Here is a 19,757-nt window from a genome sequence, read left to right as displayed (position 1 = left end):
GAATGTAGCAGAAGGCCTGAGAACCAGGAAGTGACACAGACCTGTTTATACCATCCCACTTGGAGGCCTTGGAAAGCCGTCTACAGAGATGGTAAAAGGTAAACATAACTGCATCAGCCAGTTCTCTTGGGTTCACTATTTTTGACCTGGAGGAGGTGTTTCCTGCGTAGCTATGAATACTTTGAAAACCAAAATCTAGCACTTAAACATCCTCTTGAGTAAATTGTGTGTGTGTGTGTGTGTATGTGCGGGCGCACGCACGCGCGCATATAGACAGATACTGTATATATTATTTCATGTTACCAGACAGCAGCAAGCAGCATTCCATGGGTCTTGGGAGCCAAAACCATCACTTTTTTCTCTTTCTCTCCCATTATTTTGTGAGTTGTTTTTCCATTTTATTTCTTTACAATGGGCGCTACACATGCAAAATGGTCCAGCTCAAAGCTTTCTCTTTCACTTTCCCTCTACTGCCAATCCAAAGTATTTGTTCCTGTCTCCTCTTTGTTCTTATAGTACTTTTTTTTTTAAATTGGGTCCTAGTAACAATTTCACAGTGTTATACAGATAAACATATAATTCCTCTCACGTAGATTGTGAATTTCTTGACAGTAACAACTACGCCCCACTTCATTTGTGGTCACCCAAGCCTTGCACTGAAGATAGTCAGTAAATATTTGCTGAATTGTAGTATAGGCTCTGCAAACACAGAGCCTGAAGAAGTCAGATTTAGCACATCAGCTTCCCAGACTTTATTTGCCAAGCGAGCATTGAAGCCTGTTCCAGTCAGTTCTAAAGGGGACAAAACAGAGGGGTGTGATGACACATAGATGTATCTCTGGACTCTACAGACCAATTATAGTTGCTTCTGCCAAGCATCTGTTTTGCTGTCTGGCTAAAACTTTAGGATTTAGACCCTTTTACCCTCCTCTTTTGTATCTGCTGCTACTTTGACATCTGGTATTGCCTACACAAATCATGTCTTTGGATTTATTTTTCTTCTCCCTTCACAGAAAAAGTAAATGTTGTGCACTTTGGGGCACAGAAAGAGGCAGAATTGGTGTTCTCTACTGGAACTTATTGCCTGCAGTAAATGCAGCATATAACAGTTAAGTAACTGAGAGTGGACCCTGGGGAGGGATATGATTGGTTGTCCCATTCGTGGTCCAGACAGTGCTGCCAAAGGTTCAGAAGAGCCTTCCATGCTTGTGGGCTGAATTGATGAGTTTTCCCAGAAGAGAGGCAATTAAGCTTGACCATGTTTTTGGAAAATAAAAGAGCAAGGAGCCCTTTGCAATTGGAAGGCAGGAGGAAAGCCTTCTAGACACCTTGGATCCCAGTTATCTGTAAAATGGGGGCAATAGCACCTATTTAATGAGGTAGGAAGAGAGAGAGAGAGAGAGAGAGAGAGAGAGAGAGAGAGAGAGTGTGTGTGTGTGTGTGTGTGACATACACACATGTAAGCTCCATGCCCTTGTCCTTCCCTTCAACATATTCAAGCCAAAAAGCCTCCTAGGCCCTCTTAGACTCAAATATTACTTTAGTATAGTCATATACACAATTATTTAATTTAGGGGGGAGAGATTTCTAAATTCTTTAAAAATATTTTTTATAATGTCATGGTAGAGAATCTTGGTGATTCACTTGTTTAACCTGTTGGCTTTTCTTTTGTCTAAACTAACTTTGTGTTTTAAGCTTAATTTCAGGGTCTGTATTTTCCAGCCCAGCTAAAACATTGCCTTTAGGAGTCTAGGGGGGGCTCAGTCACAGGCTGTTAGAGCAGGAAGGGACCTTAGCCAGAGCTAATTTGAGTGCCCACTGTTCCAGATACTGTTCTGAATCCTTCACGTTTACCTCATTTCCACCCCACAGCAATTCCGTATGGTAAATATTGTTTACCCAATTTATAGATGGGAACTGAAATTAGCTTGCCCTAGACCACTAAACTAATAATTCCAAGCAGACCAGACATTCTGGCCCAGTCTGGCAGCATCTTTCCACGATCTCAGGCTCCCTGAGAGATATTTAGTTGAACTGTTTGATTTTACTGAGGAGGAAATAGGCATAGTGAGGGAAGTGATTTGTCCTAGTTCAGCCTATCAGTTGTTGATGAAGCTGGGCCTAGAGAAGTGGTTTCCTGCCTTCAGAAGGTCAGAAATTTATGGCCTAAGCCAAGGTCCTGCTTATAGGCACTGTGTCTTCTTGCTCCTGTTTTCTGTCCTGTCCTTAGTCTGCCTTGTTTTGTTCTCTTTTGCCCTCTCTTGCATCTTTTTTCTGTCTGGGCCACTACAGCTCTGCAGTGATCCTTTGTGTGTGAGGGCTGGGTTTTTTTTGTTAGATGTTTGTTATTTTTGGAAAGCACTTTAGGAACATTGTGTACAGATGGCCTGTACAAATGTGCTGATGGATTGATTAAACTCCAGAAGGGAGAGTGGTGTCTTCTTAGTTTGCTGCAATGCAGAGGGACAGAGATGCTAGGATAGGTCTTGGGAGACAGAAGTGTACAAGGAAAGGACTGCTCATACTGAACAAAGAGGCTGGACTTCACATTTCTTCATTCCAGTCAGAACTTTTATTACCTTACGTTTTCAGAGGAAATACTTCTGGGCCCCTCCTATTCCCTAGAAAACATTCCACATTTCTCAGAACTGAAAGGGCATTTGGGGATTGTCCAGGCCCATCCCTGAGGACTGGGAGGAAGGATTGACTTGCCTGTGGCTAATTCACTGTGGGTCGATGGAGCTAGGACTTACGGCTTGCTCCCGCATTCAGGTCCATGCTGCTGTCATCCTGGGTAGTCTCTAGAAGAGGGGTGTTGGAGACTGTTGAAGAGAAGGCTTAGGGATGGGCTAGTAGTATGTGTCTGCTGGTATTCCTGCTGTTTGAAGCCTGAGGAATAGGGTAGGTGGAAAGTGTGACAACCAGAGGATGTAGTGAGCAGTTGTGGGGGAGCAAGACAGGGATACAAGAAAAATCAGAGCAATTAAAAAAAAACAAAACCCTCTTAACACCTGCCCTGCAGTGGCTCGGGTGACTTGTGAGGGAAGCCAAGGGTTATTGTTGCAATTTGTAGGAGGTGAAAGTTTTAAAAAATTTACTTATTGACAGTAGACAGAGGAAGGAGGGAGGAGAGAAACATTGATCTGTTGTTCTACCTACTTACGCATTCATTGCTTTTTCTTTTTTTTTTTTTTCTTTTCCCCTGACTGGGGATCGAACCTGCACCCTTGGCATGGGGAGGATGCTCTAACCAACTGAGCTACCCAGCCAGGGCTGTAGGAAGTGGGTTTTAACAAGAGTTTGATATTTGTGTCTTCTGGGCTTTGGAACTGGAGATTAAAAAGAAGTGGATAAGGTAACATACTGCTCTTAATGATCTCAAAGTCCATCAGAAGATGCTGTGCCTCTTGAAGCACTCAGATGCCAATGGCACAAAAGAAAGGGTAAGATAGAGAGGTTAGCAAGATTGGAAGGAACCATTTATCCACAAGGGTAAGAATAAACTGAAGACATCTAGAAGTAACTTAATTTTGGCCTTTTTGGGGGGAAGAGTGGGAGGCACTAAGATTTGATCAACACTTAGATATCTTTTGCTTCTGTGGCCCAGCCACTTCAGGGTGGGTGGCAGTGAAAAGGGGAGACATTGAAGGGAAAGAAAAAGGAGAGGTAAGGGAGGGCCTCCCTAGCATGTTAGTCGCTTCTCTTACCACACTGCTCTGGGGAACTCTGGACTTCACAGCGTTAGGACTTCTTATCCCTATACTCTGAAAAGTGATTAGCTAATTAAATTCTGTTCACACTTCAGGAACATGAGCTGTTCTTTGTCTTCCCCTGTCGCATAGCAGTATCAGGGTCAAGGAGGATGATTAATCAAAGGATTAAACTTTCTTGTTAGATTTTGTACCACCACCATTCCTTTTCTGGACTCGTTTGAGGCAAGAAAAGGATTTATATTGGTTTGACTGATCCTGCCCCCTCTCCTAACCAATGGAGAAATGGGCCAAGGTTTAGGAAATATTCTGTCCTGAAAATTACATGTAAACTAGGCCAACCTCACAGAACTGTAGGTAAACCCACCAGGGTCTGGGAGCCAGGCTTGACAGTCAGGACCCTTTTGCTTCACACAGAGGAGAGCTTCACAGAGTGTGACTCAACCCTGTTTCCTCCAGCAGGACTATGACATTCTCTGCAGGGTAGACCCCCAGTGCAACCAGGCATGTGGTCTGAGGAGATCTGGGCCCCAGGGTGTCTAGGAGACCAGGTGCCCTTACTATTTCATGGCTGGCCCCACCTACTGCTGCTGCCTCCCCAGGCTGTGAGCCGTTTTTGAAGGTGACTTCCAGGATACCTTTAACCTTAGGAGGCTCTTTGGTTAACCTGGAAGCATCTATGACAACAGCAAGCAAGCAAACCATGGGAACTTTGGGCTCACATTCCAGGTTGACCCTAAAAACACCATAAACCTACCATACTTGTCATCATCACTTTTATGATGAGAAGTTTCTCAGATAGCCCTTTGCTGTCATTGCTTCTGGGCTAAGCCTGTAAATAGAGAGACTTGAGTCTTTTTCAGTTCGTAGAGTAGTTCCTCATATTGTGTCTCTTTGAGCCTCACTAGAGACTAGCGAGATATTCAGAGCAATGAACAACCCCAATTTATACATGAGGAAAAAGGCAGAGATGAGGTGAGTGGCTTCCCCAAGATTAGAGCCATGGCTTAAGGGCAGTGTTCTTCCCCTTGGAGGGTCATTGTGGACAGGATGTGATGGTTCATGTCATCACATTCAGCCCAGCACAGTCACCCAGCTTTTGATGTTGTGGGTTTGCAGAGGTGAGAAAGGCCAGACCCTGTCCTCGAGGGGCTGACAGTGTAGCTCATGGGGTCTCCTTTTACCACATTCTATTGGGGCAGCAGCACTAGTCCCAAGAAAGAAAATAAGAAGGGTGAACGCAGATTTTCTATGACTCCTCACTCCGTGTTTTGAAGGAGAAAGCTGGCGGCGGGAGGAAGAGATAGCTTATACAAAGAGAAGTTTGGATGCCACCAAGAATTCTGTGGCTGAGAGAAACCTTAGAGCCTTTTTTAGATGTGGAAAGGGAGTCATGACCAGCCATGTGTTTGGTGGCAGAGGTGGGACTAGCTATAGCCCCAGGCTGGCTTCTCTCTTCTCACATCTAAGTTTAGATGGTATATGCCCTATAAGGTTGGGTGTGTGCAGGCTTTGAAAATGAAGCTTAGTTCCAGGGTCTTCTTTAATCATACTTTTTTCCTTTTTTTTTTACTGTGGTGAAAAGCACAAAATAAAATCGGCCATCTTCACCATGTTTAAGTGTACATACAGTTCAGTAGTATTAAGGACATTCATAATGTTGTGTGACCATCCCCACCATTTGTCTGCGTAACTCTTCATCTTGCCAAACTGGAACTCTGTACCTGTTAAACAATATAACTTCCTATTCCACCTCCTGATAACCACCATTCTACTTTCTGTCTCTACTTAATCATATATTTTTTTTTAAATTTGGAGAAGTAGTCACTAATATGCCAAAGGAATATTGAAGTGAAATGTATCCCCCCCCGCACAAAGTTTTTGCCTGTGTGTTTCTCTAGGGATAATTTGTTCTAAAGTGTTTTTCTTTTGACTTGGTCTAAAGCCACAATTCAAGGACAGACCTCTCTCCTTCCTCCCTGCCTGCTTTCCTTCCTTCATATGTTCAAAGCAGATCTTTTCTTAAAATTATTAGATGTGTAGTGTGACCCTTTCTGCACAGTAGCTGGATTCTCGTGTTGTGGGTGATACCCTGGCAGTTGTAGGGATTCACTTTTCTCTGTATTATTTTTGAAGTGCTGACCCTTGGCCAGACTTGCATGTAAATACTCCATTGACTGCCCTCCATTCGTCTTTTTCCTTTGCAAAGCCCTCATTTTCATCACCCCATCTGTTCTGCACTTGATCAGGTCTTAGGCTTCATGTTGGAATTGGTCCCTTGTCAGTGAGGGAGGAGCCAGCTCTTTCTTTAAAAACAAGAGTTCATCTGTGTACATCTTTTCCCCAATTTTGTACTCTCTCATTTACATGCAGCCACAGCAGGTAGCCCTACCAGGAAGTCACCATTCCCTCAAGGCAACAAACAGTGGATCATCAAGAATGACACCTGTTTGTCCACATCACAGCACATGCACAGCAAATATTTCTGTAGTGAATGGATGAGGCCGATCAGGGTGATGTTTTGGGAGTAAGAAGGGGGTTGGTTCTCCTGGAGGCGGGCATGGTGTGAGGTGTCAGAAAAGAATTCTTCCTGAAGATGACCCTGTGCTGAGCCCAGAAAGTGACTGGGTCCCTGTCAGAGGGAACAGTGGGGTTTATTTGCATGTTGGTTTGTTGAGGAAGGAAGCAGGTAGTCCATAGGAGGACCGTGCTACATTAATTTTATTTTATATTTTATCTGTTTAAACAAGGAGTACATGCAGAAGGTACAACACTCAAGGAGATTAAAAGGGAATACATTTGGTGAAAAATTATTTTTCTTCTCTGTTAACCACTCAGCTCCCCTTCCTGAAGGCAATTATTAGCTACTGGTATCTTGTGCATTATTCCAGAGAGATTTTAAATGCACGTGGCTGGTGGGGGAGGGGAGGGTGTCCTTTAAAAATACACTCATACACAAAAATGGTTTTCTTCACATACTAATTTTGGAAGTCATTGTATACTACTATAGACTGAACTGCCCACTGCATAGTATTTACTATACGAGTGTATGGCAACTTATTTAACTAGTCTCCCTTCAGTCTTTTGCCAGTACAAATAATGCAGTGAATATCTTGCATGCACACATGTGATTTCTGAGGACAGAAATTGAAGTAGAATTGATAGGGTAGGGAATATGTGCATTTTGACAGATACTGTCAGAGAGCTACACATTAACTATAAAATAATAAATGTAAGATTCTTTACCACTTAGCATCTCCCTCTCCCCAAATCCTCTAAAATCCCTGCCAGAATGAGCTTCCTAAATGAATTTGGTCTTGTAACTTCCCTGTTTCTAATCACTGTAAGCTCCGCATGGTTTCAGGGTATAGTGTAAACTCCTTAGCCTGGTCTCTGCCTCCAGCCTCTGCCAGGAGTGCTGTGCTCCCATTGCTTTTATCCACTTGTATTTGTAAAAGGTGTCTCCTTTTTTCCTTCTTTTTCATTAGACACATCCTTTAGTGGTGAGCTTAGCCATCACCTCCCCTGGGTAGTCTTTGCTGATGATTTCCATTCTTGCACAGAACACCTAAGCACCACTCTGATCTGGCCTCAGCTATTCACTACAGAAATATTTGTGGTGCGCATGCTGTGATGTGACACAAGCAGGTGTCATTGTTGATGATCCAGTGGTTGTTGCCTTGAGGGAACAGTGATTGCTCACGGGGTTACCTACAGTAGCTGTATGTAAAACAGCAGCACCAAAGGGCCTATTGCTAAGTGGCTGGTGGCCCTGGGCATATCCATTAACCTCTTCAGACCCTAGTTTGGCATCTGTCAAGTGAGAAGATGAAGCCAGATAACCTCCAAGGTCCCACAGCTCAGATCTTACTATTAATTACAATAGCACCAGCAGCCGGTGTTCACTGAGGACTTGCAAAGTTCAGGCACTATGTCAAGTGCTTTGATCCTGATTCTTACATCAACGCTATGAAGACACATGGTTACTGTCTCCATTTTACAGATGAGGAAACTGAGGCTGGAGAGTAATTTGGCCATAATAAAAGAAACATTTGAATTCTGGCACTCTAATTCTGTGGTTCTTAGCCACATAAATGTATACACATTCCATACATTTACATACACACAGTTTTATGTACTATTTTGGATCACTCACAGACTCCACCCCTAGGACTCTGCATGAACCATCCTGTTGTACAACTGTAAAGGCTCAAGTTAAGAGTCTGGGAACAGAAGACCACAGTCACAAATATTTGTGGGTAGTGGGTAAGGTCCCAGCGGCTAGCTCTGTTCTTGAACCCCTGGCTCATACTCATTGAAGACCCTCACAGATGCTTTTCCTTTGGACTGAGACAGCTCATTGCTGTTTGCAGTAACTCTTTTTATAAGGGGAGCATAAGCCTGAGTCAAAGCTTCAGACATGGATTAAAGTCAGGTCTGGATAATATCTCTGACAGAGTCTCAGGGGCATCCTTTATTAGGGTGGCAGATGGCAGACTCCCCTGTCTGTTTACATAAGGTCTTTTTAATGGAGAAGGAGGTGTTGTATGGAATTAAAATAAAAAAGGAAGTGTAATCTTATTATTTGCAATACCTGTTATAAGCTAGGATAAATTAAATCAAATGAGTTAAGTAAAATATAATAGGCCCATATCATAATGTGTCATCAATCCAGCTGCTTCCCTGAAGGCATGTAGGAAAACTTCCTTAAAAGCCTTGCTTCCTGTTTTTTTGGGTTTTTTTGTTTTTTGTTGTTTTTTTTTTTAAGATACTGGTTCTTGCCCTTCTAAAGTCTTTGTCTGAACTAGAGTGGGTGGTGGGGCTTATTAACAGCTATAGCTGTCCTCCCCCCACTCATCGTCAGGTCCAGCCAGCCAGTATGGTCTCTGGGGTCACCTGTGAGCTGTTAAGTCAGAGTCAGGTCCTCAGGGGCTCATCCAGCCTCAGGCATTTGAGCAGGCCAAGCTGGGGGCCCTTGGCTCTCACTGCTGCATTCCTTCCCTAGGCGGTGCATTCTCCCTTTAAGACACAAGTTCATTCTCATTCATATTCTCATATTCATTCTCTCTCTCTCTCTCCCCGCTTCTCTCTCCTCTCTTCTGTTCTCTCCCCCCCCCTTCTCTCTCCTCTCTTCTGTTCTCTCTCTCTCTCTCTCTCTCTCAGTTAACTTGAATTTACTCTGAGTGCAAGTGGCAAAGGCGAAGCCAGGCTCTGATGCAGCAGCTCTGTGTCAACAGCTGCCTCCCTCCTCCTCCCTGCTGGAGCCTCCCTCCTCCTCCCTGCTGGAGCCTCCCTCCTCCTCCCTGCTGGAGCCTCCCTCCTCCTCCCTGCTGGAGCCTCTGAGGCAGGCAGGCAGGCAGGCAGAGTCCGGGCAGTCTCTGAAAGCTTTGCTGTGTCCGACTGACCTCCAGGTGAGCTGGTGAGCCAGTGCTTGTCTCCCTGTCCTATCGCAAGGATCTGGCTCCTAGATGCCGATGCTGTTTCGCAAACACCAATCGCAGCTGTTTCAGGCCTTGGTATTTCCCCAGGAAGGAGTTGAAAAGCCACCGAAGTGCTTGTGTCTTCTTCTGAAAGCAGGAACTCAATTGCTAGAATTCTTTCAACTCTGTATGTGCTTATGGCATCTTTACCAAAATGCCTACTTGTAACTAATATATGGATAAAATTTTCACTTCACTTATGTCTTTGTTTTTTGTTTTCTATAGGTGAATCTACCCCTGGCTGACTTTAGAATTCTTCTGGCTTTTAATTTTCTTCTTTTTAAAATAACTTGGACGGATAAAAGATGTGCCATGGCAGGATAGCACCAAAGAGCACCTCAGCGTCTGCCGTGGCCTGTGTGGGACATGGAGTGTTCCTGCCACTGGCGATCCTTAGCACCCTCCTTGGAGACGGACTTGCCTCAGGTGAGTCCTGGCCTGCCTTCTGTCCGTGGGAGGGAAAAGACACGGTGCCTTTGTTTCCCCCAAAATCTGGGATAGGGGATTCTCCGTCTTCTGGGCAGTTACAGGGAGAGCCCGGCGGGGAGGCCTTTGTGCTGCGGTGTAGCAGGGAGCCAGTACTGCTGGTGTGGCACCAAGGGGCCTAATGCCCTGGATGGAGCACAACTGTGTAGGACTCTGCTGGTATTGACATTATCACCCCTCTCCCCGCTGCTGTAATCATCAGGCAGGATGGCGGTATGGGATTCAGAGTGCAATGTACAGGTAAGGGCGCAGGCTTGGTGCCAGACTGCCTGTGTTCAGAACCCAGTCCTCCTGCTTGCTCGCTCCGTGACCCTGAGCCAGACTTGACTTACGTAAACCTCAGTTTCCTCAGCTGCAGAATGGTACCTAAGGTGGTTATGAAGATTGACTGAGATAACACAATAAGCACTTACTGATTGTTAGCTCTTTATTAGTTGTTTCTTGTCTTTCTGTTGTTTTTCTCAGAATGAGTAAAGAATTCAAGTATCATAAGTTAGTGAAGCAGGACCAGGTCATTGACACCACAGACATCGTGATCTTGGACAAGCCACTTACTCATTCTGTGGCTCAGCTTCTGCATCTGTTAAATGAAGGAGTTGACCTGGATAACCTTTAGGGACACATCTAGCTCTCTCAGTCTATGCTTTCATGATTCTAAGGACTTCATCCTGTTGAAGATTGTAAGCTAGAAGAGCCCTAACAGGGCTACAAATGCAGCAGCGAGCCCTTTGAGGTTTGTATGGTCCTTGTTGCCTTCAGCAGTGCTCTGAAGACCCTTCTAGGTTTTCTTCATGTGGTCCTCTAGACCCGGAATCCTTATTAGAAAGGGCATATTTGGCTGTGTGTGATAGGCCTCTGGGTGATGCCACAGAACCCGCCTCTGTATCTGCAGACACCAGTAGTGGTCTCAGTTATGATTGAGCTTATCAGCAATGGTGCCCCTGTCGGAGTTCCTTAGATACATGTACATGGCAGTTTTCTTTGGCCACTGTTCTCTGGAGTGGGATCTCAGCTAGACTCTGGAAGGGGTCTTGGGGGAGGCAGGTACGATTCAGAGTCTGCATAGCTCAGCGCTATCTCTTTCATTCCCTTTCTATGAAATCCCATCACCCATTTACCCAACACATACAGAACAATGAATGGTGCGATCTCATTTAATCTTATTTTTTTTCTTCTGAATTTTTGGGAGAAACAATTGCTGATCTTTTTGTTCTATCATCACTTTCCTCACCACCCACATACAGATTTCCTCTTCTGTTGCCTCTCATTTATCTCATTCTGATACTTAACGCAAACCTTTCCCATAAGCCTGAGACATCATGGGCTGTGAGGAACCCCTGGCACAACCAAGGAGGCCTCTAACACTTGGGATCCCACAGTGTCGACGTCATGGTTATATGAGATTTCAAAGGAACAGAAGGCCAGCCTACACCAATGTGCAACAAAATTAAGCAGAGCCCACATTCATAGGGCCACTCTGAAGCCAGAGGAGGCCTCTAGAACAGCAGTCACAGAACCATAGAATGTGGAGACCCTCTCTTGTTCACCACTGTATCCCTAGAGTAGAAGTTGGCAAATTGGTCCACAGGCCAAATCCTATCTGCCATTCGTTTTTCTGTAGCCTGAAAGCTAATAATGGTTTTAAATAATCGGAAAAAATCAAAAGAATAATATTCTATGATACATAAAAATTGTATGAAACTCACATTTCAGTATCCGTAAATAAATTTTATTGGAACTTAGCAGTGTTCATTCATGTATATATTATCTGTGGCTGCTTTTGTGCTACAATGGTAGAGTTGAGTAATTGCAACATAGACCATATGGCTCCCAAAGCCTAAAATATTTAGACTGTAAAATATTTTGCCCTTCATAGAATAGACTTGCCATTTTACCCATTTACAGAATAAATGATGCTCAATAAGTAGGTGCATGAATGGAATGACTGTCAGCAGGAAGGAAGGAAGCTAAGACTGGTCCAGATCCAGGACAGACTTTAGAGGTTGTGCACTTGCCGAAGGTCTTAGGGCCAGGACCAGAACCTGGCCTAGTGCCTGGTGTAAAACCATGGCCATCCTCTTCCAAGGCCCCATTGGGGAAGCTGATTTGGCTTGTTACCTGGCTGTATTGGGGTCTGCCTTCTATGTCTGAAGTCTTTGGCTTCCTTATCTTCATTAAGCTACCCCCCACCTCACCCTCCTTTTTATGGGCCTCACCCCTGCCTCTCCCCATTTTCCAGCTATCCACACCTTCCCAAGTTTCCATCTAAAGTCTGAAATCAATTATCAGGGACTGATGGTTCCAGACTGTCTGGATAAAGGGATTATTATTCTACAATGTGGAAAAATATGTCTATAACATGGGTTCAACCGAGGATGGGAAAGTTGGCTCTGTTATTTTCATTCCCTCCCCCATCTGCAGAGAGTCTTCTCTCTCCTGCTATCCCACCTCCAAAGTCTTTCTAATCCCCATAAAACATGTGTACTGGTACAGAGCAGGGTGCAGGCAGGGGGAGGAGTTTTGCCATTTCTTAGATCCAGTGTGCCAAGTGGCTGCCAATGTTTTTCCCTCTCTCTGGAGTTGTCTCTGAGGGAAGAAGATGCCCACTCCTTGGCCTAAAATCCAGAGCACACCTGTATGGCCCTGCCTGCTTTGAGCAATGTGCCAATCAAGCTTGCCAAGAAACTAATATTCTCAGATACTCTGAAGTCAGGGAAAGGCAATTTAGTTCAGGAAAGGTCTCGTCCTCCTCTTCCTGCATTTCTTAGCTTTTTCTGTAGCTGCCCCTGAATAGGCATTCCAAAGGCATTTTAAAATGAGGTGTTGGTAAAGTTCACAGCCTTGTTACTCAGTGGTCTCTAGTAGACCCTGACTATGTTTATGTGAACACGCACATTCATGACTGTGAGAATCCCACTGGACATTGGTAAAGTGGGCATATTCTGGGGGGCATTTCATCTGCATAGTCTCTGGTCACAAACACCATAGTCACCCTAGTCTTGGTCATACTTGCTCAGGTTTATAAGAAAAAAATCATTTATGAAGACACACTTCAGAGTTCTGGAATAAAATTATGTCATGTTTGGAGTTCAATTTTCCATCCTGGTTTCTCTTGTCCTTAGTTCAGAGTTGGTTGTTACAAGGGAGAAGGTGTTAGGCATTGGATCTAGCTTCCTCCTAGGTCATTCCTTTAGCAGAGACGGGAAATTATTGAAAGTTTCCTTTTTAGGAATGGCAATAGGAAGCATATCTGTTCTTCACACACGGTCACACTGTGCAGGAGAAGATCAGAATTAAAGATAAGATCTGTGCTCATACTACCCAACTTGCCTTTTGTAGGGGCTCAGAGGATTGAGGATCCCAGCGATGTAGCAGCCTCTCTCAGACCTCACACTCCTTCCCTTTGCCTGTGATCTTAATAAACTTGCTGTATGACCTTAGGCAAATCACTTGACCTCTTTGTCTCTTCTATAAAAGGAAACAAGATACTTAAGGATGCTAGTTCAGTGGTGTATAGACTAATAAAAATGATTGGAAGGCACTTGACATGTAATATGTGTGGTGTAATTCTCAAATAATAACAACAGAGATGGTATGTGACCCACTGTTGAGTCATACTGGGCAGGAGACTGGATGCAGATGGCATCATTTACTGTCTTTAAAAAACAATACTGAAGATGCAAAGTCATTTTTTGGGTTGGGGATAAGGTGTTAAACTTGACCAGGTGAGGAAAGATTGATTATTTCTGGGGTCCTTTTTGTCTTCCATGTTTGTATAATTCAATGGTCTCAACCCAGCTGGCTTGCTGACTCATGTAAAAAGCTTTTGATTTTTATTCCCCTTGCCCTTCCTTAGCATATTTATTGAAAAAACTTAGTATTTTAATTTTTTAAAAAATCCTCACCCAAGGATATGTTCGTTGATTTTTGGAGAGAGAAGGAAGGTGGAAGGAAGGCGGGGAGAGGGAGAGGAAGAGAGAGAGAAGAGAGAGAGAGAGAGAGAGAAACAGAGAAACATCAATGTTAGAGAGAAACATTGATCAGTTGCCTTCTGTATGTGCCCTGACTGATGATTGAACCTACAACCTTTTTGGTGTATGGGACAATGCTCCAACCAACTGAGCCGCTTGGCCAGAGCTAATACTCAGTATTTTATTAGCGTCTGATTTTTTTCCCCTTAAAATGCTGCTATGACACTTTATGCCATGTTAAACATCACAGAAGAACCTAAAGCAAATTTAAAATAGAAGGGAAAGCAGTAATCTGTGTTTCTAAAAGCAGAGAGAAAGCCAGGTACTTTGTGTTCATTGAAGATGGAAAATACTGAGAACTGGGCTCTCAGGGGGGTGATGGCAGAAGAATGCTGACAGGTGGCCCTGGGTCACCTCCCCATGTCTGAGGGGCCTGGAGTCAGAGATAATGCACTCTGAACCGAAAGGAAAGGACAGGTAAGAAACTGATGCACATAGAACATTATTTGTCAGGCTCTGTATTATCATCCCGTTTAAAGCTCTCAGAGGACATTTGAGCTAGGTGGTCATGTGTCTGTTTTACAAATGAGAAACAGAGGCATAGAGAGGTTACATAACTTGCTCAGAGACCAGCAATTGTAGGTAGAGCTGCTGGTTGGGATTTGTGCCCAGTCTGTCTGACTCTGTTGCCCATTGTCTGCTGAGAACCACATTACCTGTGCTAAGTTGCAGGCTCCTATGAGACCTCTTCCTTGCGTTGCTCTACTGGAGCACTCAGATGAACATTTAGAAGATTATTTTGACAAAGGAAGAAAAACACCATTGGTTTTCTCTCCTGGATAAAGGATGGAGGAGTTACCATGTTCCCCTCTGTGGTGGTTTCTGTTCTCATTTACAATGGCCCTTAGTTATTTGGTTCCCAGTTTAGGCAAAAGATTTGTCAAGCCAGTTCTATTCTTGGGAAGGATCAATATGGACCACAGCAAATTGTTTGCTAAATGAGGTTGTAGTTACCAAAACATATTCAGAGCATCTTCCTGTCAGGTGTAAACACTGCTGACGAAATGAGTAATCTCTCCATGGTGTAATTACCTATAACTATAAAAAGACTTGAGGATTGTGGTAGGAGGCTGGGCAGGTCATTATGGGGCTTGTTACATTCTGGTGTCGTGAAAAGACATTGAGAAATTACCTTCTTCAGGGTTATTGTGGTGCCATGTTTAGGATATTGATACAAATTTTACACTTTAACTTGTGAACACAGAAAACTGGGAGTCCACCAGATTGAACACCTGAGTGGTCTCGGTTGGGTTAAAGTTCTCATTAAACACAGATTCCATTTGCCAAGCAAAGATGCCCCACTATCCTGGGCTAACTTGAGAGTTTGGAGGTTATCCTTCTTACCTGCCCAACTCTTTTCTGCAAAAGAGAGTTACAGAGTGCTAATTTAAAAAAAATAGGGTTAGCACTCAGTGTTCAGTGACTTCTAGGTGGGGGTGCAGTTGGACTCTTTTCACCACCTCTTAACCATCGAAAGATTCCTTTCCTACTCATCAGTCGGAAGCGTGAGCCTGGAGAGGGTGAGCAGCCCTCCCAGTTCAGGTGGCTTGTGCTGGTATGGCTGGCTGCCTGGACTGTGGCCAGGTCAGGAGTGACCTTGACCCACCTCATGTTTAGCTTTGGGACCTAGAGGGACAGAGGCATTTAGAGACAACCTGTCTGTGGTGTGTGTGAGTGAGAGGGATGTCGGCTGCGGACTCCTCCCAGCCCTGTTCACCTGCCTTGCCTTAAGCACCCCTAACATATGAAATGAGAATTCACTGGAAGATGAGGGTGAGATTATAACTGCTGAAAAACCCTAGGGTTCTCACTGACCAGTGTGGCCTCGTTGGTTGGGTGTCATACTGCAAGCAAGGGGGTCACCAGTTTGATTCCTGGTCAGAGCACATGCCTGAGTTGCCAGTTCTGTCCACGGTCAGGGTGTGAACAGAAGGCGGCCAGTCGATGTTTCTCTCCCTCTCTTTCTCCCTCCCTTCCACTCCTTCTCAAAATAAATAAATAGAATCTTAAAAAGAAAAGAAAAACTGTGGTTTCTTCATGTAGCTGTCTCTTGTCAGGTAGAATACGATTCAATTCATAAATGCCTTCAAATGACAAATGCCACCTGTAGCTCTCATGGAGCCACTGAGGCCACTAGTACAGCTCAGTATAATATCTCACTGTCATTATGCTCCAATCCTGTCCCTTGGTTTTTAGAGAGGCAGTGCAGTCTCGTTAAAAGCGTGGGCCCTGGAGTCACAGTGCCCGTGTCTGAATGCCCCCCGTACTCCCAGCTGCCTGTGTTACCCTGGGTAATTTGCCTCATCTCACCGTGGATGTTTCCCTAGAATAGGAATGATCATAATGCCTATTTTACAAGATTGTTTCAAGGATTGAATAAGATAGTATATAGAAAGCACTTAGGACCGTGCCTGGCACACAAAGAAGTAATTCCCAGGCTGGAAGATCAGGTTCTAGCACCAGTTGGTACGGCCTGTACCTCCTCTGACACTGCAGCCAATTATTGGGTTGGCCAAAAGGTCTGTTATGTTTTTTTCTGTAGAATAAAAGCGACATTTTTTATTTTCACCAATGACTTTACTGGTATGGATATTTTGTTGAGTACGTCCCACTATTGGCTTCTAGTGGGTAGAGGCCAGGGTGCTGCTAAATGTCTTCCAATGCATAAGACAGCCCCACAGCAAAGAATTATTTGGTTGAAATGCCAATATACCAGGCAACTTCTCAAACTACTTTTGACATGTTCAGTCAGTCACAGCACCTTCTTCGGCACTGCACAAATCTTTCTTTTTGCATTTCAGTTGCGTTTTTACCTTTCTTGAAATAATAAAGCATAATACACCAAAATGTTGCATATCTTCTTCCATCTTCAATATTAAGATGGCTGCACAAAAATTCACCAATTTTGGTATTTTTTTAAATGTGTGCTGATATGACAGCTGTCACAATACAGTCTAACAAAATTGTTTTGAATGAAGTTAAAGGCAACTAAGCACTACTAGAGCCATCGTATGGAAAAAACGTAATGGACTTTTTTGGCCAACCCAATAGTTCAGGCAGACTCAGTTAGAAAGTGCTCCTTGTTTTTTCTCTGTCTCCTGGGTCTCTCAGATTTGATTCAGTACATCCTGCAGACTGCACAAATTCTTCATAATTAGCATTTTTAATTCTCAGATGCCACATCTTGGCATTCCACACATGAAGACAAGTGGAAAAGAGCAGTAATGCCCCTCTGCAGTGTTGGTGCTGGGGGGGTCAACTAAGTAGCCTCACAGTAAGCCGTTCCCTTCAGTGAGGCTCTCTTGTTGGCATTTCAGAGCCTGGGTTCCTCAAAGCTGCTATTTGTTAGGAACTTTTGGAGTCATTTTCGAAACCTTATAAATTTGAGAATGCCACACAAGCGTCTGCTTTTTAAAAAAAGATGTATTTTATTTCATCAGCGCCAAGTTATGATTGAAGGATTACATTTCAAAAGATTCCTAAACACATCTGGAGAATACAACATTAGAATTAAAAAATGAGAACTTGCCTATCTTCTCTCCATTTGGTAGTCCTTTGCCTCCTCCTGCTTTTCTCAGCTATATTTGACAGCATTCCTTCTTTTAAGAACCTTTCCCACCTACATTCATTTGCTTCCCCAGAGATGGATATTTCTCCCTTGTTTAACTTCATTGACTTTTTAGCTCTGCCAGTAGCCAAATCTTTTAAAGTACTATTGTTTAATCATTCAGAATTCTGGAAGTAGTGCAGAAAAGATAAACAGATTCCCTTTAATACTTTGTTCTTTGCTAAGCTTTTTTTTTTTTTTTTTTTAAAGAAAGTCACGGAACTCTTTTAGGCGTTTCAGCCCAGGAGGGGAAATGTGTTTCAGGAAGCTATGGCTGAGTACAAATAGGGTTATAAAATAATTCTGCTGGAGCCTGTGTTATCATGAGTAAACAATACTTTATGAAATACAAAGGATCTGATGTGATCAGTGCTTCACGTGTAGTAGACACGTGTCTCCTTGGGAAAGGGCAGGACCTGTGTGTTTATTGTCACTGGCTTTGAGTTCTGACAGTTTGGCCTTGTTGATTCTGGTAGTGGTGGGAGGCACAGAGAATGTAGTTGGGATTGTCACACACCAGACAAGGACTGAGTGGGCGTGTGGAGCTGCCTGTTATTGTTTACTGAGCACTGATTTTGGGGCAGCTGAGGTAGAAGCCTTGGATGCTTTTGCTTCCCAGTTGATCTCAATTCTTTGGAGGCCAGATTACAGAGGATACTATGGTGTCTTGAGCCAATGCAGCTCCACTAAGTCCCCTGATAACCGTGTATGGTTGCTCAGAATTGCTGATTAATGGCCTGTGAATGTAGCTGGTGACTTCATTAGGTTGTGTAAATCTCTTCTAACACCCATCATATAGTAGACACCTGCAGTCTTTGATATTTGAGGTCTTATATACATGTGTCTCTCAGTATTGATTCTTGTTCTCTGTTCTTAGTTTTGTAAGTGTTTGCACATAAGATCCTTGAAGGCCAAGACAAAGTTTTTAATACTTTGCTGTAATAGGACAATGATCATTCCAGGTGGACCCAACAGCACATACCGGAGAAGGTATTGTCAGCACAGGTGGATCCAACAGCACATACCGGAGAAGATGCTGAGGGAAGGGGGAGATCCCTCCAGGCAGGAGTGTACAGAATCATGGCCTGTCCTGTATGTGAGGAGGAGAAGGATAAGTCCACCGCTGTGTGAGCAGCAGCCACCAGTGGGACCTCCCTACTGGTTTATGGTTCCCCATAAGAGTTTGGGAAGTGAAAGTGCCCTCATGCTTCAGGGAGTGCATGCGGTGGGGCTCTTCTGAGAGGGAAGGAGTGGAACTGGGCCGGCTGCCCGGAAGAGTTTATTGTGGTGTCCTAACTTTCCACCTGGATGAAGATCTTTGAACCCAGTGGAGGTCCCCTTAGGTGATGCGGAGGGAGGAAAAGTGGGCCTTTTTTACCCACGGGGAGTGAAGGTCATGTGCAGGAATGCATGTAAAAACAATGTTGGCTCTAAAACATACCTGCCATTAGAGAGGGCCTGGGGAAGGGCGGCTTGGATGGGTTTGGCTTCCCTTTCTCACCCACAGTTCCCTCTAGCTTAGTCCCTAAAGTCAAGGGAAAGGGGACACCTTTCTTCTCTTTTCCTGACCATAGCACCCTTAAACCTATATTATCCTGTTCTTCCTGCGACTGGAGACCCGCCTTCTCCTCTCCTACCCATACTCCTCTTTACCCTTTAAGATCCAGTTCAGAGTCCTATCCTCTGTGAGATGCCACCCATCACCTTACCCCTAGAATCAATAGGGACTGAAGGAAGGAGGGTAGGCTTTGTGTGTGTGTTTAAAAAAAATTTTTTTTTAAATCCTCACCTGAGGATATGTCCATTGATTTTAGAGGGAGGGAATGGAGGTGGGGAGGGAAAGAGAGAGAGAAACATTGATTGGTTGTCTCCCATGTGTGCCCTGACCAGGGATCAAACCCTCAACCTTTTGGTATACGAGACGTCCCTTCAACCAACTGAGCCAGGGCTCTATACTTTTTGAATGGAATAAGCAGGAGCTGCTGGTCTCAGGTCTTTCTTTTGGGAGGATGTCAGAGAGGTTTCCTATGAGCAGGATTCTTTTTCCAAGAATCTTGACCATCTTCAATCTGAAGGGATTGGACAGCTTGTTAAGTCTTCAGGGGCTTTCATCTTTAGGGAACTTGAACCCTTTGTGCTGAAGATCATGACACACAAACCCTATAGACTTGTTCCTGATGCCCACTTAGGGTTGCCAGGGTTGCTGCAGGACAGATTGGGTTTGGTATTTTCATAGATGACATTAACTCCTTTAGCCAGTCTGTGCTGACATATGGTGGACAGGTAGGACAGCAGGAGGTATGAAATGCCATGGAGGGCCTTCTGGGACAAGGTACCAGACTGGATCTCAGTGGAAGTTACCACACGTAGTTGGGTCCTCATAGTCAGCCTGTGAGAGGAGGGCAGCTAAGCCAGGAACAGTGCTCTACGCCAGGAAGAATAC

General features: G+C 44.2%; 1 protein-coding gene across 4 annotated transcripts in view; it reads left to right on the top strand.

Annotated features, from left to right (window-relative positions):
- SUSD6 (sushi domain containing 6) overlaps positions 1-19,757 on the top strand; it is a 90,888-nt gene that overhangs the window by 32,270 nt on the left and 38,861 nt on the right. For 3 of the 4 annotated variants that reach the window (XM_054567365.1, XM_054567368.1, XM_054567367.1), the window contains exon 2: positions 9,416-9,616. In XM_054567365.1, the coding sequence (XP_054423340.1) occupies positions 9,496-9,616 (121 nt within the window). In that variant the 5' untranslated portion in view covers positions 9,416-9,495. Of the gene's footprint in view, positions 1-9,072; positions 9,122-9,415; positions 9,617-19,757 lie in introns of those variants that run through there. The other variant, XM_054567369.1, reaches the window with a different exon arrangement.

Source organism: Pteronotus mesoamericanus, unplaced genomic scaffold, assembly GCF_021234165.1.
Source record: "Pteronotus mesoamericanus isolate MK-2021 breed Mesoamerican mustached bat unplaced genomic scaffold, CSHL_Meso_final contig_182, whole genome shotgun sequence".
Lineage (NCBI taxonomy): Eukaryota > Metazoa > Chordata > Mammalia > Chiroptera > Mormoopidae > Pteronotus > Pteronotus mesoamericanus.
The sequence above is the reverse complement of the archived record's forward strand: the minus strand, read 5'-3'. Positions and strand labels throughout refer to the sequence as shown.